The sequence below is a fragment of the Perca flavescens genome, chromosome 9 (assembly GCF_004354835.1).
Source record: "Perca flavescens isolate YP-PL-M2 chromosome 9, PFLA_1.0, whole genome shotgun sequence".
Classification (NCBI taxonomy): Eukaryota; Metazoa; Chordata; class Actinopteri; order Perciformes; family Percidae; genus Perca; species Perca flavescens.
Window position 1 is genome coordinate 38,087,681 of NC_041339.1, and position 25,442 is coordinate 38,113,122.

The 25,442-nt window shown below is 39.6% G+C and overlaps 3 protein-coding genes across 3 annotated transcripts in view; 2 read left to right on the top strand and 1 right to left on the bottom strand.

Moving 5' to 3' along the window:
* Window positions 1–2,839, bottom strand: part of stil (STIL centriolar assembly protein) — a 25,254-nt gene extending 22,415 nt beyond the window's left edge. Inside the window, exons 1-3 of the mRNA XM_028587579.1 lie at window positions 2,420–2,839; window positions 1,213–1,317; window positions 258–373 (exon numbers count right to left, since the gene is read on the bottom strand). Of these exons, the coding sequence (XP_028443380.1) occupies window positions 258–373; window positions 1,213–1,317; window positions 2,420–2,499 (301 nt within the window). The 5' untranslated portion in view covers window positions 2,500–2,839. The remainder of the gene's footprint in view (window positions 1–257; window positions 374–1,212; window positions 1,318–2,419) is intronic.
* The window catches only part of LOC114561491 (ephrin-A2), a 366,950-nt gene that overhangs the window by 103,598 nt on the left and 237,910 nt on the right, over window positions 1–25,442 (top strand). The gene's annotated exons all lie outside the window — the stretch shown is intronic.
* Window positions 12,989–25,442, top strand: part of LOC114561497 (NACHT, LRR and PYD domains-containing protein 12-like) — a 46,423-nt gene continuing 33,969 nt past the window's right edge. Inside the window, 7 exon segments of the mRNA XM_028587550.1 lie at window positions 12,989–13,029; window positions 13,601–13,671; window positions 15,995–16,133; window positions 16,383–16,480; window positions 16,705–17,319; window positions 17,322–18,008; window positions 19,302–19,779. Of these exon segments, the coding sequence (XP_028443351.1) occupies window positions 16,015–16,133; window positions 16,383–16,480; window positions 16,705–17,319; window positions 17,322–18,008; window positions 19,302–19,779 (1,997 nt within the window). The 5' untranslated portion in view covers window positions 12,989–13,029; window positions 13,601–13,671; window positions 15,995–16,014.

The window sequence follows — 25,442 nt, forward strand, 5'->3', positions numbered from 1 at the left end:
TACAACTGAAGTGAGATGAACAAACAGAAATTTATCTTTTTCGATAAAACAGATGTTGACAAAGTTTCCTTTTGGGGACATAATTTGAAATTGGGAAAAAAACTTGAAGTTGGAAAAAAGTTAATAAATTACAATATATCGCAGAATACTGCAATATGTTTAAAATCGCAATAATATCGTATCGTGACATAAGTATCGTGACGATATCGTGAGGCCTCGGGTGATTCCCACCCCCTGAGAAGGAGGTGAACAGTTACCTGCGTCGACACACAGCGAGCCCAGGAGGAAACACAGGAGGCGGGGCTTGTTGCTGTGACGGGCGTGACGCTGAGCCAGACGCAGAGCTTTCTCCAGCAGCACCAGCCGAGGCTTCCTGGAATCAAAGAAGGAGTCATTGCCACAGTCAGTAACACAGACAGAGAAGGAGAAGGTATTTTCTGTCTCATAACGGAGCTTAAAAATTAAAACACAGTAGTGTAGACGTAGCTTCATTCTACAAATACTGCTGCAGTTCTGTTCTTCTCAGCGCTCTTTGAGAGGAGGAGAAGTTGTGCAGTAAATACTCGGCTTCTTCCAAACCCAACTAAACACTGTGGTCCGTGTGTGTGAGAATGTGTGTCTCTACGTGTGTGTGTGTGTGCATGTTTGTGTCTACATGTGTGTGTGTGTGTGTGTGTGTGTGTGTGTGTCTGCATGTGTGTGTCTATGTGTGGGAGTGTATGTGTGTGTGTGTGTGTCTGCATGTGTGTGTCTATGTGTGTGAGTGTATGTGTGTGTGTGTGTCTGCATGTGTGTGTCTCTGTGCGTGTCTGTGTGTCTCCTTGTGTGTCTGCTTGTGTGTCTCTGTGTGTGTACCTATGTAATCTATGTGTGCGTGTGTCTGCGTTTGTGTCACTGTGTGTGTGTGTGCCTATGTAATCTATGTGTGCATGTGTGTGTCTGCATGTGTGTGTGTGTCTATGTGTGTGGTGTATGTGCATGTGTGTGTCTCTGTGCGTGTGCGTGTCTGCTTGTGTGTCTCTGTGTGTGTGCATGTCTGTGTGTGTACCTATGTAATCTATGTGTGTGTCTACGTGTGTGTCTTTGTGTGCTTGTGTCTGCGTTTGTGTCACTGTGTGTGTGTGTGTGTGTGTGTGTGCCTATGTAATCTATGTGTGCATGTGTGTCTGCGTGTGTCTTTGTGTGTGTGTCTTTGTGTGTGTGTGTGTGTACCTGTGAGTGCCGAGCTGGAGGCGGAGCTTGTCTCCTGCAGGGCTGCCGTCCCACAGAGCTGATCTGGTTTTGGGGAAGCTGAGCGGAGTCAGAGAGTTCATCGTCCTGAACAACAAGAGAGAAGAGAACGTCAGATCCTCTAACTGCTCTCCTTTCCTCTTAATGTCTGACCTGATGATTATTTTCATTCATAGATCTCATCTAGAACATGTCAGAAACTGTACTACTAAACTTTCAATATATTCAGCTAATAAATTATGTATTATCACAGATTAAACTTTAGCAGCTGCAACATTAAAATCATCAACACATCATTAGAATACAACAATATCAAATAACATTCTGCAGAATCAGGACTTTTGGTGTTTTAAATATATTTTGATGCCGATACTTTTGTACTTTTAGTGAAGTAGTGTTGTGAAAGCAGGACCAGAGTATTTCTACTACTTGTCCTGCAAACTGTATGTTAAACTGCCCTCTTTAGAGCCTCCTGTACTCCTCTCTGTACACTCGTTGAGCAGCTATAGGAGGCTTTTATTGATGCTTTCAGAATCTTTCTCAAACTGCCAAGATGGACAAGTGCAAGTCATTAGTTTGTGACTTGAAAGTTCCCACCTTTCAGGCTGTGGGGAGGAATTTTAAGAATACATGTATGTGTTGCTTAACCCTTGTGTTGACGTTGGGTCAAATTGACCCGTTTTCAATTTTGGTTTTATATCAGAAAATATGGGACGTAGAAGAAAGATTTAACAATTTAAAACGCTGGAAAAAGCAAAAAAAAAGGCATCAAAAACGACAAAATAGGCTAAGTGTTTCAAGGTTGAAGGGAAGACAACACAAGGGTTAACTTATTCAAGACGTGTTTAACTGAACCCACACACATTGACACAAGGTCAACTTCTTACTTTTGGAAACAAATGTCTGGCTGTGTTTTAATCACTTTGGTCTTATCAACTTCTATGTTTTATATATACACTTTTGTTTTGTTGTATTTCACATATTTTTGTACTGATATGGACCGGTGTCCAAAATAAAAAGTTTAATTTAAATGACGGACTACACACACACACACACACACACACACACACACACACACACACACACACACACACACACACACACACACACACACACACACACACACACACACACACACACACACACACACACACACACACACACGAATGTACTAACATAATTAACTCACCTTACTCTCACGTTTTCTGGAGTAAAAACCGTTTCAAACACTCCGGACGGAAGATCCTGGAGGTTCACCGGGCAACTCATCCCTGCTGTGGCCGACAGAACGCTCTACCAACGGACACTCAACGCAGGAAACACCGCGGCTCGAGAGTTCAGCTTACAACTGCTACAAGTTAGCCCCGTTAGCTCCCTCCGTTAGCTTTGTTAGCTCCCTCCGTTAGCTTCACATATGACGAAGGTCGAGTCATCTGGACGATAACTACTCGTCTAATAAAGTCACAAACTTTGAGTCTACCTCCGTTTATCTGAATCTATTTATGAAAGTTTGTCCGTAAACAACCCGAAAAGAACAACAGGATGAACGCTGTTTGATAATGGCGCTATTTCTACAGCCAACTGGCGGGGCGAAGCAACCAGCCAATAGGAAGCTTCGCCGGAGCGATTCTGACCAATGGCGTGCCTTCTTATTCTTCTGCTTCTTTGTGGTTTATGGCGGTTGGAACACAACGATATGGCGCATTACCGCCACCTACTGGTGTGTATCAGGATCTCTAGTGTTTACCACTTCAGTGTTTGTTGATTAAAAGTTATAAGTAAGTTGATTAAATGTTTTGGTGTTGCCAATCTTTCCGGACCTCCAGCCTTAAATACCAATCAGACCTTTGAATAATACGTAGGCCTATATAGAAGCTTATATTTGCATTTAATTATCCATGATGAGGAAATAGTTGTTGTTTTAGTAAATATCTTTACTTCTCATCCTGAGTTATATACGTCTATGTTTGTTTCACTGTTGGTTTTTATGCTTCTGTAACTACCTGTTTGTTGTGTGAGAAAAATGTTTTTAGTCAAAATATATTCATTTACATTCAGGCTGAATATAACTAATATATATTTCCCTGTGAGATGTAGTGGAGTATAAGTAGAAAGGAGCAGAACATGGAAATACTCAAGGAAAGTAAAAGTACCCCTAAATGTGTTGGCTACTTAACTCACAGGAAAGTTTCTGGTTTAGTTTATGTATAATTGAGTCTTTTCTTTTTATAACACGTTCTACTTTTACTCCTCTTCACAAAGTAACTTTCTCTTTGAAGTTACATTACTGGACTACTTTATGAATGAATGAACATGACAACATTAAAAACAGACCCAGAGTTACACTGTCACATGAGTTTTATTCAACAGGTAGTAACAGATTACTCTGATACATCAGGTAGTAATAGATTACTCTGGTTCATCAGGTAGTAATAGATTACTTTGATTCATCAGGTAGTAACAGATTACTCTGGTTCATCAGGTAGTAATATATTACTCTGGTTCATCAGGTAGTAATAGATTACTCTGGTTCATCAGGTAGTAATAGATTACTCTGATACATCAGGTAGTAACAGATTACTCTGATTCATCAGGTAGTAACAGATTACTCTGGTTCATCAGGTAGTAACAGATTACTCTGATTCATCAGGTAGTAACAGATTACTCTGGTTCATCAGGTAGTAATAGATTACTTTGATACATCAGGTAGTAACAGATTACTCTGATTCATCAGGTAGTAACAGATTACTCTGGTTCATCAGGTAGTAACAGATTACTCTGATTCATCAGGTAGTAATAGATTACTCTGGTTCATCAGGTAGTAACCGATTACTCTGGTTCATCAGGTAGTAATAGATTACTCTAGAAAGCCTTGAAAGTGAACAGGATCTTGTTTATCACATCCGATTACAATGAACTTATTCTCTTTAAATTCACCGTTCTTGTATTCACAGTGAGGAGACTTGGCTTTCTTTGCAGCTATTTCCTCCGTCTGTTGACAGTGAATGAGGTCAAAGGTCGTTGTGCTTTGATGCAGATTAGTGTTAAGGTTCAGTTTATCTGTTTTACAGACAGCTCTCACATCTACCAGAGGCGCTCTGATGAAGGTGTTGGACCACTTACAGCTGCCGTCGTCCTTCTGGATTCCTCTGTCGTTAATCACTTTGGTGCAGTCATTGTCATTCATCCCCTCACCGATGTGCTGGTTTATAAACCATGCAACATCATGTTTCACTTTGTCACCTTTTTCCATAGAGAGCACGGCAGTAGAGAGCAGCAGAACACCGGCAAACATAGAGATCTTCATGTTTAACTGGAGAACACAGAGTTATAAAAGCTGTTAGAGACTTTACTCTGACATATCTAACATCTCTTTATATTATCATATAAAAGCTGTTAGAGACTTTACTCTGACATATCTAACATCTCTTTATATTATCATATAAAAGCTGTTAGAGACTTTACTCTGACATATCTAACATCTCTTTATATTATCATATAAAAGCTGTTAGAGACTTTACTCTGACATATCTAACATCTCTTTATATTATCATATAAAAGCTGTTAGAGACTTTACTTGACATATCTAACATCTCTTTATATTATCATATAAAAGCTGTTAGAGACTTTACTCTGACATATCTAACATCTCTTTATATTATCATATAAAAGCTGTTAGAGACTTTACTCTGACATATCTAACATCTCTTTATATTATCATATAAAAGCTGTTAGAGACTTTACTCTGACATATCTAACATCTCTTTATATTATCATATAAAAGCTGTTAGAGGCTTTACTCTGACATATCTAACATCTCTTCCCTTCCTAACGTAGCGTATGTCTTTAGTTTTATAAATGTCTCCTAACTGTCTGATGATGTAAGAACTTGTTAAGTGACATCAGGAGTTTCTACAGCACAGAATAACTGAGCACAGGATTATCTAAATCTTTCTGGGAAAGAAATCCATAAAGTCCTGATGCAGCCAGAATAAGTTCTGAATGATTGCAGATATAAACATACAGAGTTTAAATGTGTTAAAGAGAGAATAATAATATAAAGTATATTTACCTGAATGACAGGAGAGAGATGAGTTCTAGAGTCAGCAGCAGGAGAGATATACCTGGAATATTAGATTAGATTAGATTATGTTCAACTTTATTGTCATTGTGCAGAGTACAAAAACAGCGAAAGCAGTTTGCTTCCAACCAGAAGTGCAAAAACCAGAAAAATGAAATGTGATATACAAGTATAGACAGGTGGAGTATATACAGGACAATGAAATAGATATGTGCAATGTAGTAGCAGTGACATTATATTAGTAGTAAGAATAATATAGATATAGATATATGCAGGGTATTAACAGAATATATAATAAGAGAAATAGAATAAATATGTATAATCTGAATGAACCATATAGACAGTATGTACAGCTGTGTGTATATCACATGATAACACACTTCATTACAAAGATTATGCAGAAAAACCAAACATGTGCTGGTCATATGGGATCATAACAGACAGGTTACATCACAGCTAACTTCTTTAGAAAGAGACAGACAAAAGATGTAACAACTACAGAATAAAAGTCACCAACAAGTCTGAAAACAAACATCAAAAATGTGACAAACGTTAGAAAAAAAACACATTTAACTTAAAGGTTCTTCAAAACACAGAATAATGCTGCAAGATAATGCAAATTATCCCACAGAAACATTGCAAAAAAAGCTCAAAAAACGTTGGAAAAAGCAGCCAGAACTGCTGAAAAAAACATTAAAATGAAACAGCAACATTAATAAAGTGTCAAAACCATAGAAAAAAAGCATCCGAATGTTTGTAAAAAGTTAGTTTCTGTCAGCTGAAACAGAATCTGAACCAATCAGAGAAGTTTTTACCTCTCAAAGACAGAAAATAAAAAGTATATTTACCTGAATGACAGGAGAGAGAGATAGAAAAGTCTGACAACTCCTCCATCTTTATACTGTAACATATTATAATATATTTCCATACACGTCCACTTTCATAGGGTCAGCAGCAGATAACATATAATATTATAATACTGCGAGCTGCCCAGGTGAGCCATCATCCCTACAGGAGATCAGAAGCTTGACTTCTAGTAGCTTTATCTTTACTTTAGACTTTTAGATTTCATCTAACTTTAGTTTGAGTTAGTTTTCAGCATGTTTGTTATTTTAACTTCAGTTTTTCAGAAAAGTTAAGGCAGTTTTTATATGTGTATAATGTGTTTTTGTCAGATTAAAGGTCTGTGTATAATGTGTTAGATCTTTGTGGACTTTAGTGTCCGATGTGCTAAAACATTAGAACTGATGTCAAAAAGCATCAAAGTGTATGAAATAAATAAAAGAAAAGAAAAAAAGCTTTAAAGAAAGTGTCAAAAAGTGTCTAAAGCTTGTTGTATTTTTTATTTTTAAATGCTTTTGCTCCTAAAGTAATATGTATTTATGTATCATGGCTTCAGTTTTGGTAATATGTATTTAATAATAGATTTAATTCAACACTTTGAAAAGATTTTTAAACTGCAGAACAACTGTTTAAACTCCATTTCCTCGATATTTGGATGTGAAATAAAAGGAACAAAAGCAGATTTATTTTAAAGAGGTTTTTTAACAGAAAAGAGCTCCGCACCATCCACTGATATCATCTCTCCCTTCACACACTCTCTCTGTTGTTCTTCTCCAGTTATTCAAACTGGAAGCTAAACCCTGAGAGCTCGGTCTTCATGGATCACTTTTGGTGATAAACACCAAACCGGTTTGGTGTAAAGCGAGAGATAACGTGTTGCAGACAGCCTCCCCCCTCTGAGTTTAGCATTTAACTCTTCCCCGCTCCAGATATGTTTTTTACAACACATCCACAGTCCTGACAAGCTGCAAAGTTATAAAACCTAATGGGTGACGTTAGAAAAGGATTCCTGCATGTCTTACTGTCTGATATCCACATAGAGGACATGCTGTCAGATGCAGAATGCTGCAAAAAGAAAAACCCTTAACCTTTAAATTGTTGTGTAAATCACAACTCTTATTAATATCACTTCCCCATCAGTCAGGACCAAGATCTGACCATAATTACACTTGTGTTTTCTATAAACTGCCGTTGCTCTAGCCTTTATTTCAGTTGTAACCCTGGCAGTGGAAGCGATCATGAGAGAAAATAAAAACATAATTCAAACCGATGTGCGCATTGGCAACACACGGCTCAAGAAGCCGACAAATAGCTGATATGTAACTCCCTCCACTGAAAATCTATATCTTTCATAAAAATACCCATTAAGGAATGTTAACGGGGTTGTCAGTCTCTAAATGTTTTAACTTTTATGAGTGCACCTCTCTCTCTCTCTCTGAGCACTGAGCTCCACGTGATCTTCTAAGAATGGAGTATTGATTGGTCAGTAGGCGGTGCTTTAACACCGGTTGATCTCTGATCTCCAACATAACCAGGTTAGGTGTTCAGCATAAGTTACCACGGCGATTGAACCCGGTAACAAGTGAGCCACCATTGTGATACAGAAAACCGTGGTTGAACCGGAAGTTACCTCGTTAACACCAAATCTTGCTTCGTAGTCCAGGCCTCGGATCTCTCTGGGAACCATCACCTTATCGTGGTGGAGAGGTTTGTGTGTCCCTATGAACCTGAGGGCTGTGTTGTCTGGAGCCTGGTGCTCCTGGTAGGGTCTCCCATGGCAAAGTGGTCTCAGGCGAGGGCCCAGACTGAGAATGGATCACAAAGACCTATGAATCAACACGGAGGAAGAAGGGTTACCCGGCTCGGAGGAAGCCTGGGGCCCCCGTCTAGAGCCAGGCCCAGATGGAGGGCTCGTCAGACCTGGTGAGCCCAAATGGGTAGTGCGGGTGAACTGGTAATGCCTGGAAGAAACCCTGTTCAACAGATCTTCAACTCACACCTCCAGCAGAGCTTCTCTGGCATCCCTGTTAAGATTGGGGGCATTGAACCTGAGTGGGCAATATTCAAAAGCTTCCATTGCTGAAGCTGCAGCAGGGAGCTGTTGTCTCAGGGTCTTATGGGCCTTAAGGGGAGGTAACCCTCTAACACCGTGGTGAACACAAGTGGTCAGGGAAGACTGCAGAAGGATTCCCTCTGGGATATGTTATCCCAGAGGACTGTGGAGGCGGTTGCAGGGTATCGAAGGGGCTGCAGCCTCTGCTGCAAAGGAGGCAAAGAAGCGAGTGAGGGAGAAATTCTTCTGACTTTCTTTCTGCACCAAGGGGCTTCTGGAAGGAGCATTTTGAGGAACTCCTGAATCCATCTAAAACACTTATGATAGAGGCAGAGCTGGAGGCTGATGGATGTTACTGAGGTAGTCAAACAACTCCACAGTGTCAAAGGATCTGTCTCGGTTGACACACCTCTTCAACATGTGTGGAAGTGTGGGACGGTGCCAAAGGAGTGGCAGACAGGGAGATTTTGCGCCAATTACAGGGGTATCCCAATTCTCAGCCTCTCTGGTAAAGTCTACTCCAAGGTGCTGGAAAGGAGGGTTCGGCCGATAGTCGAAACTCGGGTTGAGGAGGAACAATGCGGATTCCGTCCTGGTCGTGGAACAACGGACCAGCTCTTCACTCTCGCAAAGATCCTGGAGGGAACCTGGGAGTATGCCCAACCGGTCTACATGTGTTTTGTGGATCTGGAGAAGGCGTATGACCGGGTCCCCCGGGAGATACTGTGGGAGGTGCTGCGGGAGTATGGGGTGAGGGGGTCTCTACTCAGGGCCATCCAATCTCTGTATGACCAAAGTGAGAGCTGTGTCCGGGTTCTCAGCAGTAAGTCAGACTCGTTCCAGGTGAGGGTTGGCCTCCGCTTTGTCACCAATCCTGTTTGTAATATGTATGGACAGGATATCAATATGTCATCGCTGCTTTTTACAGATGACGTGGTCCTGATGGCATCATTGGGCGGCAACCTTCAGCACTCACTGGATCGGTTCACAGCCGAGTGTGAAGCGGCTGGGATGAGAATCAGCACCTCTAAATCTGAAAGAAATGTGATGTAACGTATGTTTGTTATCATGTGATGTTCCAGGTATCGCTGAACGTGACTGACTGATAATACTTTAGAACAAAAGGTGTTTGTGTGAGGTTGGTGTATAAAAGTGGGGGAATCAAAGACAAGGGCCAGCACACGTCAGTTGAAGGGTTAAGGTTAGCCCCTCTAAATACAAAGTGGGAATCTAGAATAAAGGGGAATCTTACAGACAATATGTATACATTTTTACACTTTGCATTGATGATATTGGGTCGTGGATCAGTGAATCAATTTGATCCAAATCTATGCTTTGTTACCCCTTCGATACACACTAAATGAAATGGATCCATGTGTTTAACCCCTCAGTATTCAGGCTGCAGTACCAAGTATGTAATGCAGATGTAATATCAAATATGACCACAAGATAACGGCATAGAGCTACTTTAAAATCCCATCGTTGTCACCTGAAGTTCAGACTGTAAATCACTTCTACATGTGTGTTCTCATGTCGAGTCATGAGTGGAAAATTCATCCTGAAACATGTTTTAGGAGAGGAACAGATACTGACTACTATTAAATATAAAAACATCATCAATATAGCTGTAGACATTAATAAATAAATAAAAGATTTTTTTTTAAATAGAAAAACTAGATGACTAGTTTAATACATTTTTAAAGGCAACTAAGCTTGGAGTCACTTAAAAAAAACAATATTTGTGAATATAAAATGTACTCATAAGATATATTATTGCACATTAGGTCTGTAATCTCTCTCAGCAAGTTGTTGCACCATGATTCCAGTTTGTTTACATCTGCTTCCCCGTGAGATCCATTATTTACAGTCTCCTGCCATAGTAGCCCCATAGAGAACCGTATGAAATGACATATCTACGATAGTAGACCCAGTGGGAGGTAATCCTGCGAGACTGTAGCTAGTCAGACCATACGAGTTTCTCCCAGAAGGATTGGACCATTGGGACATTGTGAGTGGCACGGCAGAGAGATTATCTACAGAGAAAATCACATTTTCAATCAATATTTGAAAGTTAAACGTTATTATTTGATATTAAAAACCATATTACTAAAGCATGTTATGTTATGTTATCCCAGTTTGCTCGCTATATTAACGTTAGCAAATGTTAGTGAAGGCATCAGAAACATAACCTTACATTACTGTTACATCTCAATATTTATCTTAATTGATTTTACTTTAGACATTACATTTGTCGCTTCAATGAGGGTTTCTCATTAATAGTGAGATTTAAAGGGAGCCAAAGTGTTTCATGTTAAACCGCCAATTTAGTTACATTACTCATCTGTTAGTGAGTTATCTGCTAATGTAACGTATTGTTAGTATCGTTACTAGCCAGACCTTCCTTCGCAGTGCTGTGGAGGAAGGTCTGGCAAAGTGAGACTACAAGTTAATCAACGTTACGTTTAGAATCTGTTTGAGCTATAATCGCTGTTCGAGAGAAGAATAACGTTGTGTTAAGGTAACGTTACATGAACAACATTTGTGTCAGTGTGTAGAAGGGATCCTGGAGGATCTATCTGTCTATATATCTATCTGTCTATATATCTATCTGTCTATATATCTATCTGTCAATATATCTATCTGTCTATATATCTATCTGTCTATATATCTATCTGTCAATATATCTATCTCTCTATATATCTATCTGTCTATATATCTATCAGTCTATATATATATATGTCTATATATCTATCAGTCTATATATCTGTCTATTTATCTATCTGTCTATTTATCTATCTGTCTATATATCTATCAGTCTATATATCTGTCTATTTATCTATCTGTCTATATATCTATCTGTCTATATATCTATCTGTCTATATATCTGTCTATTTATCTATCTGTCTATTTATCTATCTGTCTATATATCTATCTGTCTATTTATCTATCTGTCTATATATCTATCTATCTGTCTATATATCTATCTGTCTATATATCTATCTGTCTATTTATCTATCTGTCTATTTATCTATCTGTCTATATATCTATCTGTCTATTTATCTATCTGTCTATATATCTATCTATCTGTCTATTTATCTATCTGTCTATATATCTATCTGTCTATATATCTATCTGTCTATACATCTATCTGTCTATATATCTATCTGTCTATATATCTATCTGTCTATACATCTATCTGTCTATATATCTATCTGTCTATATATCTATCTGTCTATATATCTATCTGTCTATTTATCTATCTGTCTATATATCTATCTATCTGTCTATTTATCTATCTGTCTATATATCTATCTGTCTATATATCTATCTGTCTATACATCTATCTGTCTATATATCTATCTGTCTATATATCTATCTGTCTATTTATCTATCTGTCTATATATCTATCTATCTGTCTATATATCTATCTGTCTATATATCTATCTGTCTATATATCTATCTGTCTATACATCTATCTGTCTATACATCTATCTGTCTATATATCTATCTGTCTATATATCTATCCTGAACTGCTCAGAGGATGAGCCACCGAAGACTCCAGAAAAGAGGAAGACAAAGATGAAGACCTACCAGATGGGTAGTAAACTATTACGTCCCAGTCCAGGCATCGGTTAAACCCTTAAAAACTTGTCTTTGTCCAACCAAATGACATTTCAAGACTTGGATGCATGAAAAAATCTAAATGTCTTACATTAAACATGCTATCACTTGGTATTTTATGTTTTTATGTAGGTCAATGAATCTGATCTGCAGTCGTTATTAATTTACTAAAAACTGAACACATGAGGAAATTGCAACAGTTCCTGAAGAGTTTCCTCAGGCAGGGTCTGAGGGTTGGAGAGGAAACATAAACGCAGTAAACGAGCTGCTAGTTTAGTCTTCTGCTAACTCTAAACTATATGATCATGTCAACTGGCTTCAATCCTTAAAGAGAGACTAGTAGAATATCAGACAGGATGTCAGGCAGAAGTTGCCAAAATAAATACACCAGGGCTCTCAAGTTTGAACAGAGATCAGAGTGAGATTTTGGCAGCAGGGGTTTGGGTGTCTGGAGTCTGATCTGATAAATGACACATAAATTCGTACAAATATATATTTTTTAATTTAATTCAGTATTACTTTGTGTGTGTGTGTGTGTGTGTGTGTATATGTGTGTGTGTGTGTAATAATTAATACAATGCATTGTCTGGATAAAATATAATGAAATAGCCTAGGCCAAAGGTTTTCACAGTGGGGGCCGGGAGGTTGTGCAGTAAAAATAAAAGGAAAGAAAAAACTAAACATATTCCAAATTATTATGGGTACTGTTATAAAAGTATTATGGGTAGGCCTATTATAAAATGGGTGTCTTTATAAAAATATAAAACTGTCAAAGTATTCAACATGTAGCTATAATAATAATAATAATAATAATAATAATAATAATAATAATAGGCGCAACAGCTACCCAGTGTTTCCTCTATGTTGATTTCTGCCGCCACAGTAACAAAAGCAAAAACAAACTGACGGGAAGACAACACAAGAGTTAACTCAGCAGCCCAGATCTACTATGATCTACTGAGTGGCTGGTAAAATGTAATCATTCACCTTTGGCTGGCAGACGACACACACACACACACACACACACACACACACACACACACACACACACACACACACACACACACACACACACACACACACACACACTAAGATGAAGTCATGTGATATCCAGTAAATGGAGAGAGAGAGTTGAGTCAGCTGAGACTCCATTTAGAGAGGAGAGAAGAGAGCAGGAGGAGGAAACTGAAGGCTGAGGCAGGTGAGTGTTAATCCAACATTTATTATTTGACTGTTAAAGTCTCTGAGTCAGTTTTCTCCCTGAGGACTGGAGAGGAAATCAGTGTTAGAATCAACTCAACAGTTTGATGGTCGACACAAAGTCCTGATTGGCTGAATAATACACATTAAACCTGCTGGGACTAAAAAAAACAGAGATTTGTGTGTGTGTGTGTGTGTGTGTGTGTGTGTGTGTGTCTTCGTGTCTTCGTCTGCCAGCCAAAGGTGAATGATTACATTTTACCAGCCACTCAGTAGATCATAGTAGATCTGGGCTGCTGAGTTAACTCTTGTGTTGTCTTCCCGTCAGTTTGTTTTTGCTTTTGTTACATTTTTCTTCTACACATTTTCAGCGCTTATTTCTACGTCCCATATCTTCTGATATAAAACAAATTGAAAACGGGTCAATGTGACCCAACGTCAACACAAGGGTTAAGCAAATGTACCAGCCACTTGCATATTTCACCAACATTTGGTTAGTAACTTCCTGATTGTTGTTTCCTGTTAGTGACTCTTGTTCAAACTTGTTTCTTCTAAATGTTGTGCTCTCACAGTCGGTGTTCCTGTTTTACCTCAGACTGACTTCAGAGGCCTGGACTACGAAGCAAGATTTGGTGTTAACGAGGTAACTTCAGGCTCAACCAGGGTTTTCTGTATCCCAATGGTGGATTAGTTGTTATCGGGTTCAATCGCCGTGGTAACTCATGCTGAACACCTAACCTGGTCAGGAGCAGGTTAAGTTGGAGATCAGAGATCAACCGGTGTTAAAGCACCGCCTACTGACCAATCAATACTCAGTGTTAAAGCACCGCCTACTGACCAATCAATACTCAGTGTTAAAGCACCGCCTACTGACCAATCAATAGGTCGATTGATAACGGCGTCACCGTTCTTAGAAGATCAGGTGGAGCTCGGTGCAGAGAGAGAGAGGTGCACTCAGAAAAGTTAAAACATTTAGAGACCGACAACCCCGTTAACATTCCTTGATGGGTATTTTTATGAAAGATATAGATTTTCAGTGGAGTGAATTCCGTATAGACTATTTGTCGGCTTGTTGAGCCGTGTGTCGTCAATGAGCACATCGGTTTGAATTATGTTTTTATATTTTTTATTTCCTCTCATGATCGCGTACCACTGCCAGGGTTACAACTGAAATAAAAGGCTAAAGCAAATGTCAGTTTATAGAAAACACAAGTGTAATTATGGTCAGATCTTGGTCCTGACTGATGGGGAAGTGATGTTGATCATTTTTTTTGCCAGCTTTCCTTCCTGTTTTAGGAAGCAGTGACTGTATTGCGTTTTCCCTTTAAAACCGTGCCTGTGTTCTTCATGTTTATGTAGAATTATACAGTGGGGGAAATAAGTATTTGACCCCTTGCTGATTTTGCAGGTTTGCCCACTTACAAAGAATGCAAAAATCTACTATTTTAATCATATGTACATTCTAACAGTGAAAGACAGAATCCCAAAGAAAATTCCAGAAAATCACATCATATGAATTTATTAAAATTGATAACCATCTGATGAGGAAAAACAAGTATTTGACCCCCTGGACAAACAGCAAGTATTCTGGCTCCTACAAGCCAGTTAGTCTTTCTTTAAGACACAGCCCCAATCCGAACCAATTATCTACATCAAATACACCTGCCTCACCTCGTTACCTGTATAAAAGACACCTGTCAACACCCAAACAACCAGCATCCAACTTCACCACCATGGGCAAGACCAAAGAGCTTTCTACGGACATCAGGGACAAGATTGTTGATCTGCACAAGGCTGGGATGGGCTACAAGAGAATCGGAAAGCAACTTGGACAGAAAAGATCAACTGTCGGTGCAGTTATCAGGAAATGGAAGAAGCACCACACCACCGCCAACCTCCCTCGGTCTGGGCCTCCACACAAGATCTTGCCTCGTGGGGTGTCCCTGATCATGCGAACGGTGAGGAATCATCCCAAAACCACAAGGGGAACTGATGAATCAACTGAAGGCAGCTGGGACCACAGTTACAAAAAAAACGGTTGGTAACACACTACGCCGTCATGGATTGAAATCCTGCAGCGCACGCAAGGTCCCCCTGCTCAAGAAGAAACATGTACAGGCCCGCATGAAGTTCGCCATTCACCACCTGGACGACTCAGAAGAGGCCTGGAAGAAGGTGATGTGGTCAGATGAGACCAAAATAGAACTTTTTGGCCTCAACTCAACTCGTCGTGTTTGGAGGGCAAAGAAGACCGAGTACAACCCAAAGAACACCATCCCCACCGTCAAGCATGGTGGTGGCAACATCATGCTTTGGGGGTGCTTTTCAGCCAAGGGGACGGGACAACTCCATCGTATTGAGGGGAGGATGGACGGGGCCATGTATCGTGGAATTCTGGACCGACATCTCCATCCTACTTGTTTTTCCTCATCAGATGGTTATCAATTTTAATAAATTCATATGATGTGATTTTCTGGAATTTTCTTTGGGATTCTGTCTTTCACTGTTAGAATGTACATATGATTAAAATTGTAGATTTTTGCATTCTTTGTAAGTGGGCAAACCTGCAAAATCAGCAAGGGGTCAAATACTTATTTCCCCCACTGTAGTTTGCTCTTCTTATATTAAACATGCGGCTCTGGTAGATGTTTTTCATTGGTCGTGCTGTGCAAACATCGCCTCTTTTATGTGAATGTTGGCGCCGCTGGATTGGGAAACCCTGGGTTGACTGAACTAGTTGTTAACCAGCGTTGTGACACAGGTTCTGCTTGACTGCGGTTGTTAGGGTTAGTGAAGCCTGGGAACTGAAAGAAATCCAGGACATAATGTAGAAACTCCAAGGCACTCTCTTTTAGAAAAATACAAAGCCTTCATTTATGGCTTGGTCATCATAAATCTTAAAGTACTCCGACGTGTTTCGGCATACAAGCCTTCGTCAGGGAGTCAATCTTGATCTTGATTCCTAGTACAGACCTCAGATCAGAAGATGAGTGATTTGGAGGAAGAGGAGGATGGAGGAGAGTCTGGCTGTCTGTCTATGAAGAGTGACCGGTCCAGAGATGATCCTCCAGACTTCAGTAATGAACCTGGACCATCAGACACAAAGTAAGACAACTGATACTAACTCATTTTATGACTCAGTTTTAGTTTTGTCCTGCTGATGTCCTGTATTTGTTGATTATGTGTTTGTATATTAAATTTCTATAAATTCTATTAAATGCTGGTCTTTCACAATATTCAGACCACTTCTACCCTCTGTTGAAACCTAACTGACTCTAGACAGTTTGGCCAAATCTTAATATGTTTCAACAACAATCAACAAATCATTTTAGTTATAAAGAAATGTTTTCATAGAGAGAGGAAGAGGAGTGATGTTTCTGAGGAGGAGCAGCCGTCCAGATCCAGAACCAGAACTGGACTGCAGACAGCCAATCAGAGCAGCTCTGAACAAAGTAAGTCTGTCCATCTGTCTGCTGATGTCTTCATGTCTGAACACACCACTGGTTGTTGGAATACTGAGACTTGATTTGTTGTGACATTTAACATTATAAATATCATTACAGTTTAAGTCCATCTGATATTTAACTGGATGATTTTCATATTGGTAATAAAAATAATCACCAGATTATCAACTTTTCTCTTTCTTGTTCTGTCTCTCACCTTTGTCCTTTTTTAGTGAATGTTGGTCATCAGAAACATAAGATCAGGCTGAAGGGGACATTTGAACATGTGACTGAAGGAGCTGAAACAGGAAGTAGAACCCTCCTCAACAGGATCTACACTCTCCTCTACCTCATAGAGGGACAGAGTGAAGAGGTTAATACCCAACATGAGGTGAGGCTGGTCGAGACAGCTTCCAAGAAGAAGACCCTCCATGACTCTCCAATCAAGTGCTGTGACATCTTTAAAGCCTCACCTGACCAACAGAAACACATCAGAGTGGTTCTGACGAGCGGCGTCGCTGGCGTTGGAAAAACCTTCTCAGTGCAGAAGTTCTGTCTGGACTGGGCCGAGGGTTTGGAGAACCAAGATATCAGTCTGGTGATTCCTCTTTCCTTCAGGGAGCTGAACTTGATCAGAGATGAGCAGTACAGTCTTCTGGAGCTGCTCCGTGTTTTCCATCCATCATTACAGGAGGTCCCAGCAGAGCAGCTCGCTGGCTCTAAACTTCTCTTCATCTTTGATGGCCTGGATGAAAGCAGACTTTACCTGGATTTCAACAACAATGAGGCTGTTTCTGATGTCACACAGAAGTCATCAGTCAACGTGCTGTTGACAAACCTCATCCAGGGAAGCTGCTTCCCTCGGCTCTCGCCTGGATAACTTCCCGACCTGCAGCAGCCAATCAGATCCCTCCTGCGTGTGTTGACAGGGTAACAGAAGTACAAGGCTTCACTGATGCCCAGAAGGAGGAGTACTTCAGGAAGAGATTCAGTGATGAAGAGCTGTCCAGCAGAATCATCTCCCACATCAAGACCTCCAGGAGCCTCCACATCATGTGTCTGATCCCAGTCTTCTGCTGGATCACTGCTACAGTTCTGGACCACATGTTGACTACAGACCAGAGAGGAGAGCTGCCCAAGACCCTGACTGACATGTACTCACACTTCCTGCTGGTTCAGACAAAGAGGAAGAAGCTCAAGTATGCAGAGGGACATGAGACGAGTCCACAGGAGCTGACGGAGGCTGACAGGGAAGTTCTTCTGAAGCTGGGGAGGCTGGCGTTTGAACAGCTGGAGAAAGGAAACATCATGTTCTACCAAGAAGACCTGGAGCGCTGTGGTCTGGATGTCACAGAGGTCTCGCTGTACTCAGGAGTTTGTTCAGAGATCTTCAAAAGAGAGAGTGTGATCTTCCAGAAAACAGTCTACTGCTTCGTTCATCTGAGTGTTCAGGAGTTTCTGGCTGCAGTCTACCTGTTCCACTGTTACACCAACAGGAACACAAAGGTACTGGAGGACTTCCTGGATGATGATGATGGTGATGATGGTGATGCTGATAGTGGTGATGGTGATGATGGTCATGATGGTGATGATGGTGATGCTGATGGTGGTGATGGTGATGATGGTGATGATGGTGATGATGGTGATGCTGATGGTGATGCTGGTGATGATGGTGATGGTGATGGTGGTGATGGTGATGGTGATGATGGTGAAGGTGGTGATGATGATGGTGGTGATGGTGATGATGGTCATGATGGTGATGGTGATGATGGTGATGATGGTGATGGTGATGATGGTGAAGATGGTGAAGGTGATGGTGATGGTGATGATGGAGATGGTTATGGTGATGATGATGGTGATGGTGATGGTGAAGGTGGTGATGGTGATGATGATGATGATGATGATGGTGATGGTGATGGTGGTGATGGTGATGATGGTCATGATGGTGATGATGGTGATGCTGATGGTGGTGATGGTGATGATGGTGATGCTGATGGTGATGATGGTGATGATGGTGATGGTGGTGATGGTGATGGTGATGGTGATGATGGTGAAGGTGGTGATGGTGATGATGGGGATGGTGATGGTGATGGTGATGATGGTGATGATGGTGAAGATGGTGAAGGTGATGGTGATGATGGAGATGGTGATGGTGATGATGATGGTGATGGTGAAGGTGGTGATGGTGATGATGATGGTGATGGTGATGGTGATGGTGATGGTGATGATGATGATGATGATGATGGTGAAGGTGAACGTGGTGATGGTGATGATGGTGATGATGGTGATGGTGATGATGGTGATGATGGTGATGATGGTGATGATGGTGATGGTGATGGTGATGGTGATGGTGATGATGGTGATGGTGAAGGTGGTGATGATGGTGATGATGGTGAAGGTGGTGATGATGGTGATGGTGATGATGGTGAAGGTGGTGAAAGTGATGGTGATGATGGTGATGATGGGGAAGGTGGTGAAGGTGATGATGGTGGTGATGGTGAAGGTGGTGAAGGTGGTGAAGGTGATGATGGTGATGATGGTGATGATGGTGATGATGGTGATGCTGGTGATGATGGTGATGATGGGGAAGGTGGTGAAGGTGATGATGATTATGATGGTGATGGTGAAGGTGGTGATGATGATGGTGGAGATGATGGTGATGGTGATGGTGGTGATGGTGAAGGTGGTGAAGGTGGTGATGATGATGATGGTGATGATGGTGATGATGGTGATGATGATGATGGTGGTGATGATGGTGGTGATGGTGATGATGGTGATGGTGATGATGGTGATGATGATGATGGTGAGGACTGGGATAAGAAGGAAGAAGATGATTATTACCCATCCCTGGATGTCTTCCTGGAGACAGTCATGGAGAAATCCCTTGAGAGTACAAATGGCCACCTGGACCTGTTTGTGCGCTTCCTTCATGGCCTCTCTCTGGAGTCCAACCAGAGACTCTTAGGAGGCCTGCTGGGTCAGACAGACAACAGTCCAGAAATCATCCAGAGAGCCATCAACAAACTGAAGGAGATGAAGAGTTATAAGATCTCTGCTGACAGAAGCATCAACATCTTCCACTGTCTGACGGAGATGAACGACAACTCAGTCCATCAGGAGATCCAAGAGTTCCTGAAGTCAGGGAACAGATCAGAAATAAGAGTCTCTGAGTTCCACTGCTCAGCTGTCTCCTACATGCTGCAGATGTCAGAGGAGGTTCTGGATGAGTTGGATATGAGAAAGTACAATACAACAGAGGAGGGACGACGGAGACTGATTCCAGCTGTGAGGAACTGCAGAAAGGCTCGGTAAGTCCAGATGTGATTATCATTTTAAATCAGCGTGAAGCTGAGGCCATCAGTATTAGAGTAAACATACAGACTTTACACACATGAACAATATAAAACTTACACACTATAAAAGATAAACCTGCTTATTGTAAATAATTCTACATGTTACTCTGCAAATGTCGTTAAATCACAACAGACAGCCTTTTTACAGTGTATTGTGATCTGCTGAACTAACATCACATGAAGTTTAAGCTGTTTCATATTAACTTTGATTCAGTTATTTTGATCATATTTTTTTGAGCAGTTTCTGAACTATTTTATTTTAAGGATGTTTCTGCTAATTTTCACATTTTATACAATATCTATCAGGGCTGGTTTAAATAATATTTTTTTCTGATTCAAATCGATTTTCATTTGAATGACCCAATATCAATAGATAAAATCCAGAATGGGTTTCTGTCTGTATCATATGAAACTAGAATAGGGTGACCAGATTTCCCGGAACTAAAACCGGGACACTTTGCGCGTGACCGTAGCGTGTTTGTGCACGCACACACTTTTTAACGTGAACATGTGCCAGCCCAGGTCAGACACAGACAGTAACTTCATTATTTTGATCCTAGGCTCCTCGTCTAATAATAAGTGTTTTTTCCTGTGAAATTAACAAAATTGCAGTAACAGCTTTTTTCAGTTTAGTGTGATATTTATGTTGAGTTTTTTCCAAAAAATATTTTTTGAAGTGTTATTTATTCCAATAACAGCAAAGTAATTAAAATGATTTATTGAAAATCTTGAGCATTAAACACTTAATTTCCTGCATTCTGGTGAATGTTTATGCACCTATTTCTACCTTTTTCTGAATCAATGTATGCTGCAAATATCTTTATTTAAAGATAAACAGATTACAATCCAAATATAAAAACATAATGGAATATATTGCAGTAAGGCTGTCAGGCATTCTGTATTGCTTTCAACTGTTTATTCTCCTTTGGATGGACTTTTCTAATTACACCTGAGTCAGCACACATGTAGCCTATAGGCATCATTTACTCTTACCTCCTGTTTTGCTTCTTTTGTTGGTTAAGTAACCTCCTTAATGTGCATATGACAATTATTCACCTCAATGATACATTCATTCATTTTAATTTATTAATAAACCCCTGGACTGTAATATTTCAGATGTTTGAGCAAGATTTCTGCTCTTGTCCAAAACTTTGTGCACATTCAAAATACAGTATATCTGTGTTCTCTGTGATTTGGAGGAGTCGTGATATTTTGAGAAAAATAAAGTGATAATAGGAATAAAGTACAAGAATAAAGTCACAAGCTATATTTCAGAAAATAATCTATACCTGCACCATAGTCTGCTGTGCATTACATGATTGCTCTGCTGATACGGTAGATCTCAGACCTGAATGAGACAAATTGTTTAGCTATGGAAGTGGCTGTACGCTGCTCTACGTCGGAGGTGGAAACCCGAAACTAAAGAATACACGGAGCACAAACGCAACACATCTGCCGCAGCATGGCCACAGCTGAGCGCATCCATGAACCTGAAGCTGCGCTGCATTTTACAGAAAGAGTGGACACTAAGAGACCCACAGGTCTGCTTCAGAGCTCCGTGTGTTTGAGTCTGGTAGACTGGAAACGTCACGTCACGGGAACTTCAACCTAAATCATTAGTATTGCGCTCCTAAACTTTGTGTTGATGGCATCAATGTATTAGACTGATTTGGCTATGATTCCTCCGAAAACTTCACCCAGCTTTCACAGCTTTCCTAACGGAGAGACGGTTGCTAGGTGATAGCAACAAATACAGCATGGTCGGACCCCGCACGTAGGGTTAGGGTTTTCAAGCAATTGAAAATCGTGACTGTCCCGGTGAAACCGGGATGTCTGGTCCCCCTAAACTAGAAGGCCTAACGAATTCATTGGTATCAACTATGTCATGCTAGCTGTCGGGAAGATTAGATAACGCTTCACTGCCGATACTGCCGTTTTGTTTCTAGTAGTGACTGGTGCATGAGAGAGGGGAAGAAGTGATTCCTCATTGAAAAACGATTTTACTTCACTATTGAAGAGCACAAAAACGGTAAAATGCCCCCAAAGGCAAAAGCAGAGGTGAAATCGGATGAAGAATATGTGTCACTCACACATGTAGCCTAAATGAACTGATGCAGCAACAAAAGGAAATGTTTGTGGCGCTGCTTGAACAACAACATAACAACTTCAAAGGCTTCGTTAAAATCATTATGGACTCCACAAACAACAGACTGGATGCAATAACTAAGGATCTACAGGACATGAAAACCAGCTTGCAATTTACGCAAAAAGATGTGGATGACATTAAAATGGATAACGCGAAGCAAACTGAACGCTGCAACGCTATGCAGTCAGACATCGTTAAAGTTTGTGACAGCTTACTGGCAGTCACTGACAAAATGGAGAATTTGGAGGGACAATCCAGGCGTAACAACCTCGTTTTCGAGGGAATACAAGAGGCACCAGGAGAGACATGGGCCGAGACGGAGGAGTAGGTGAACAAAGTGCTGGCGGAGAAGTTACAGCTGCAGCGAGAGGTTGAAGGGGAGAGGGCTCACCATACAGGGAAACCTGGAGGAGACAGAACAAGGCCAATTGTGGTGAATTTTCTGAGGCACAAGGACAGATCTGCCATACTACAACGCACTAAGTTACTGAAAGGATCAAAAATCTTTAGCAACGAGGACTTTACGGATACTGTCAGAAGAACAAGGAAGGAACTGATGCTGGAGTTGAGGGCGGCGAGAAAAAGAGGGGACATTGCCTATCTACGACAAGACAAACTGATCATCCATCCCCGGTCCAGTACACCAAAATAGACGTGAAACATCTAATCTATAATCAGGTCTGCTGAATCGCTGCCTGTATCATGTCATGGTTCACAACTAACACATGTAGGCCTACTGGAGAAAATCAACTACTACAGAGGATTGTTGATCTTGACAAACTAGAGCTGAACACTTTTCAATACATGGAACATCACTAACAGGACTTGGAAAATGATATTGATCCAGTAAACAACTTTTTCCTCAACACCGACAGCAATTGCTTTTATTACAATAATGAACAGTTCAATTGTTCAGTTAAGACAGAAAAACAATTATCTATAATCCACTTTAACTGTAGAAGCCTATATGCTAACTTTCACAACATTCACATTATCTAAATCAGTTTCAACAGTCTTTCAATATAATTGCTATATCAGAAACTTGGATAACTAGTGAAAAGGGTTCAGATTTTGAAATTACAGGATTTGAAATGTGTTGTATTAACAGGGAAAACAAGAAAGGGGGTGGTGTGGATTTGTATGTGGACCAGAAATTAAATTACAAGGTGGTGGAAAATATGTCAACAGTGGTGGATGATCTACTTGAATGTGTTACAATAGACGTTTGTAGGGAAAAAAAGAAAAATGTTATTGTAAGTTGCATTTATAGATCACCAGGTTCTAATATTGATTCATTCAAGGACTGGATGGAGGAAAACATTACAAAAACAAATCAGAAAGTCATGTTCATCTGTGGTGATTTTAACATTGATTTGCTAAATCCTAATAAGCACAACATGACAGAGGACTTTATTAGTACAATGTATAGTCTGGGCTTTCTTCCCAAAATTACCAGACCCAGTAGGATTACTTCCCACAGTGCAACATTAATTGATAATATTTTTTCAAATGACATGAATAACAACACAGTGAGTGGACTATTAATAAATGACATCAGTGACCACTTACCAGTTTTTACAGTTTACAACAGCAATTATACATCTAAAAAGGAGAACAAACCTCTATTCAGACGGGTCAGAACAGAAGAGTCAATGGTTGCACTGAAAGATGATATGCTCTCACAAGACTGGGAAATAATATATCAGGAAAACAATATTGACAATGCATATGCAGAATTCCTAAGAATATTTAAATTATTATATAGACTGTGGATTTCAAAAGGATTACAAAATGCCTGTAAAAAAAAGAATTCACTTTATAGGGAATTTATTAAACACAGAACTATAGAAGCAGAAAATAAATATGAAAAATATAAAAATAATTTAATTAAGATTATGAGAATTTGTAAGAAAGAATACTATTGTAAATTATTAGATAATAATAAAAATAATATGAAGAGTATATGGAATATACTAAATAGTATTATAAGAAAGGGTACGAGTCAGTTTGATTATCCCCAGCATTTCACTTGTAATGAAAAGAACATTAATAATATGGAGGACGTGGTCAATAATTTTAATAAATATTTTGCAACTGTTGGACCAGATTTAGCTGAAAAAATTCCTATTCCGCTGATAACTGATAACAGATACAATGATCTTATTGAAAGAAATCAATGCTCAATGTTTCTTAAAGCTGTAGAAGAAAAAGAAATAATAGACATTGTTAAAAAATGCAAAACTAAAGCATCCACTGATTGTTACGAAATAGATATCAAGATAGTAAAAAATGTAATTGAGGGGATCTCAAAACTATTAACTCATATTTTTAATTTGTCATTCCAAACTGGTAAATTTCCAACTAAAATGAAAACCGCAAAAGTCATACCTTTGTATAAAACTGGAGATAAACACCACTTCACAAATTACAGGCCGGTCTTGAAAAACACTTCAATGACAGATTAGACTAATTCATAGATAAATTCAAATTACTTACTGATAGTCAATATGGATTTAGGAAAAACAGGTCAACATCACTAGCTTTAATTGATCTCATTGAAGAAATCACAAATTCCACAGACAAAAAGAAATATGGAGTGGGAGTATTTATTGATTTGAAAAAAGCATTTGACACAATTAATCATGACATATTAATTAATAAATTGGAACGCTCGGGATTAGGGGGATAGTGTTGAAGTGGTTAAGCAGTTATTTGAAAAACAGGCAACAATTTGTGAATTTGGGAGATTATACATTCAAATGTTTGGACATTGCTTATGGTGTCCCCCAGGGGTCAGTATTGGGACCAAAATTATTTATCCTCTATATAAATGATATATGTAAAGTATCTGAATTACTGAAATTTGTATTATTTGCAGACGATAGAAACATCTTTGGTTCTGGTCAGAATTTAAACTTAAATAAGCTATCATTAAATGTTAGTAAAACCAAATTCATGATATTTGGTAATCATAAATCAATCAATCATGTACAGTTACAGATAGAGGGTGTTAATATAGAAAGAGTATATGAAATGAAATTACTTGGAGTGATTATAGATGACAAGATTTGCTGGAAACCTCATTTAAAACATATCCAAGCAAAACTGTCTAGAAGTATTGCAGTTTTGGCTAAAGCAAAGCACAGTTTAGACAACAAATCACTTCACATCTTGTATTGTTCAATGGTGTTACCATATTTAAATTACTGTGTAGAGGTTTGGGGTAACATATATCACAATTCATTGAAATCGTTAATTATACTTCAAAAAAGAGCAATAAGAATAATTCACAAAACTGGATATTTGGAACACACCAATTCACTATTTTTACAGTCTAAAGCAGTGGTTCCCAACCTTTTTTCCTTGGCGCCCCCCCTACTCATGTCTAAGAAAAGCTGAGCCCCCCCCCACCCAAAACCGAAGTTGAGGTAACTCTCGAGATAGAGCCTCTTTCTTTTTTGATACAGAGGAG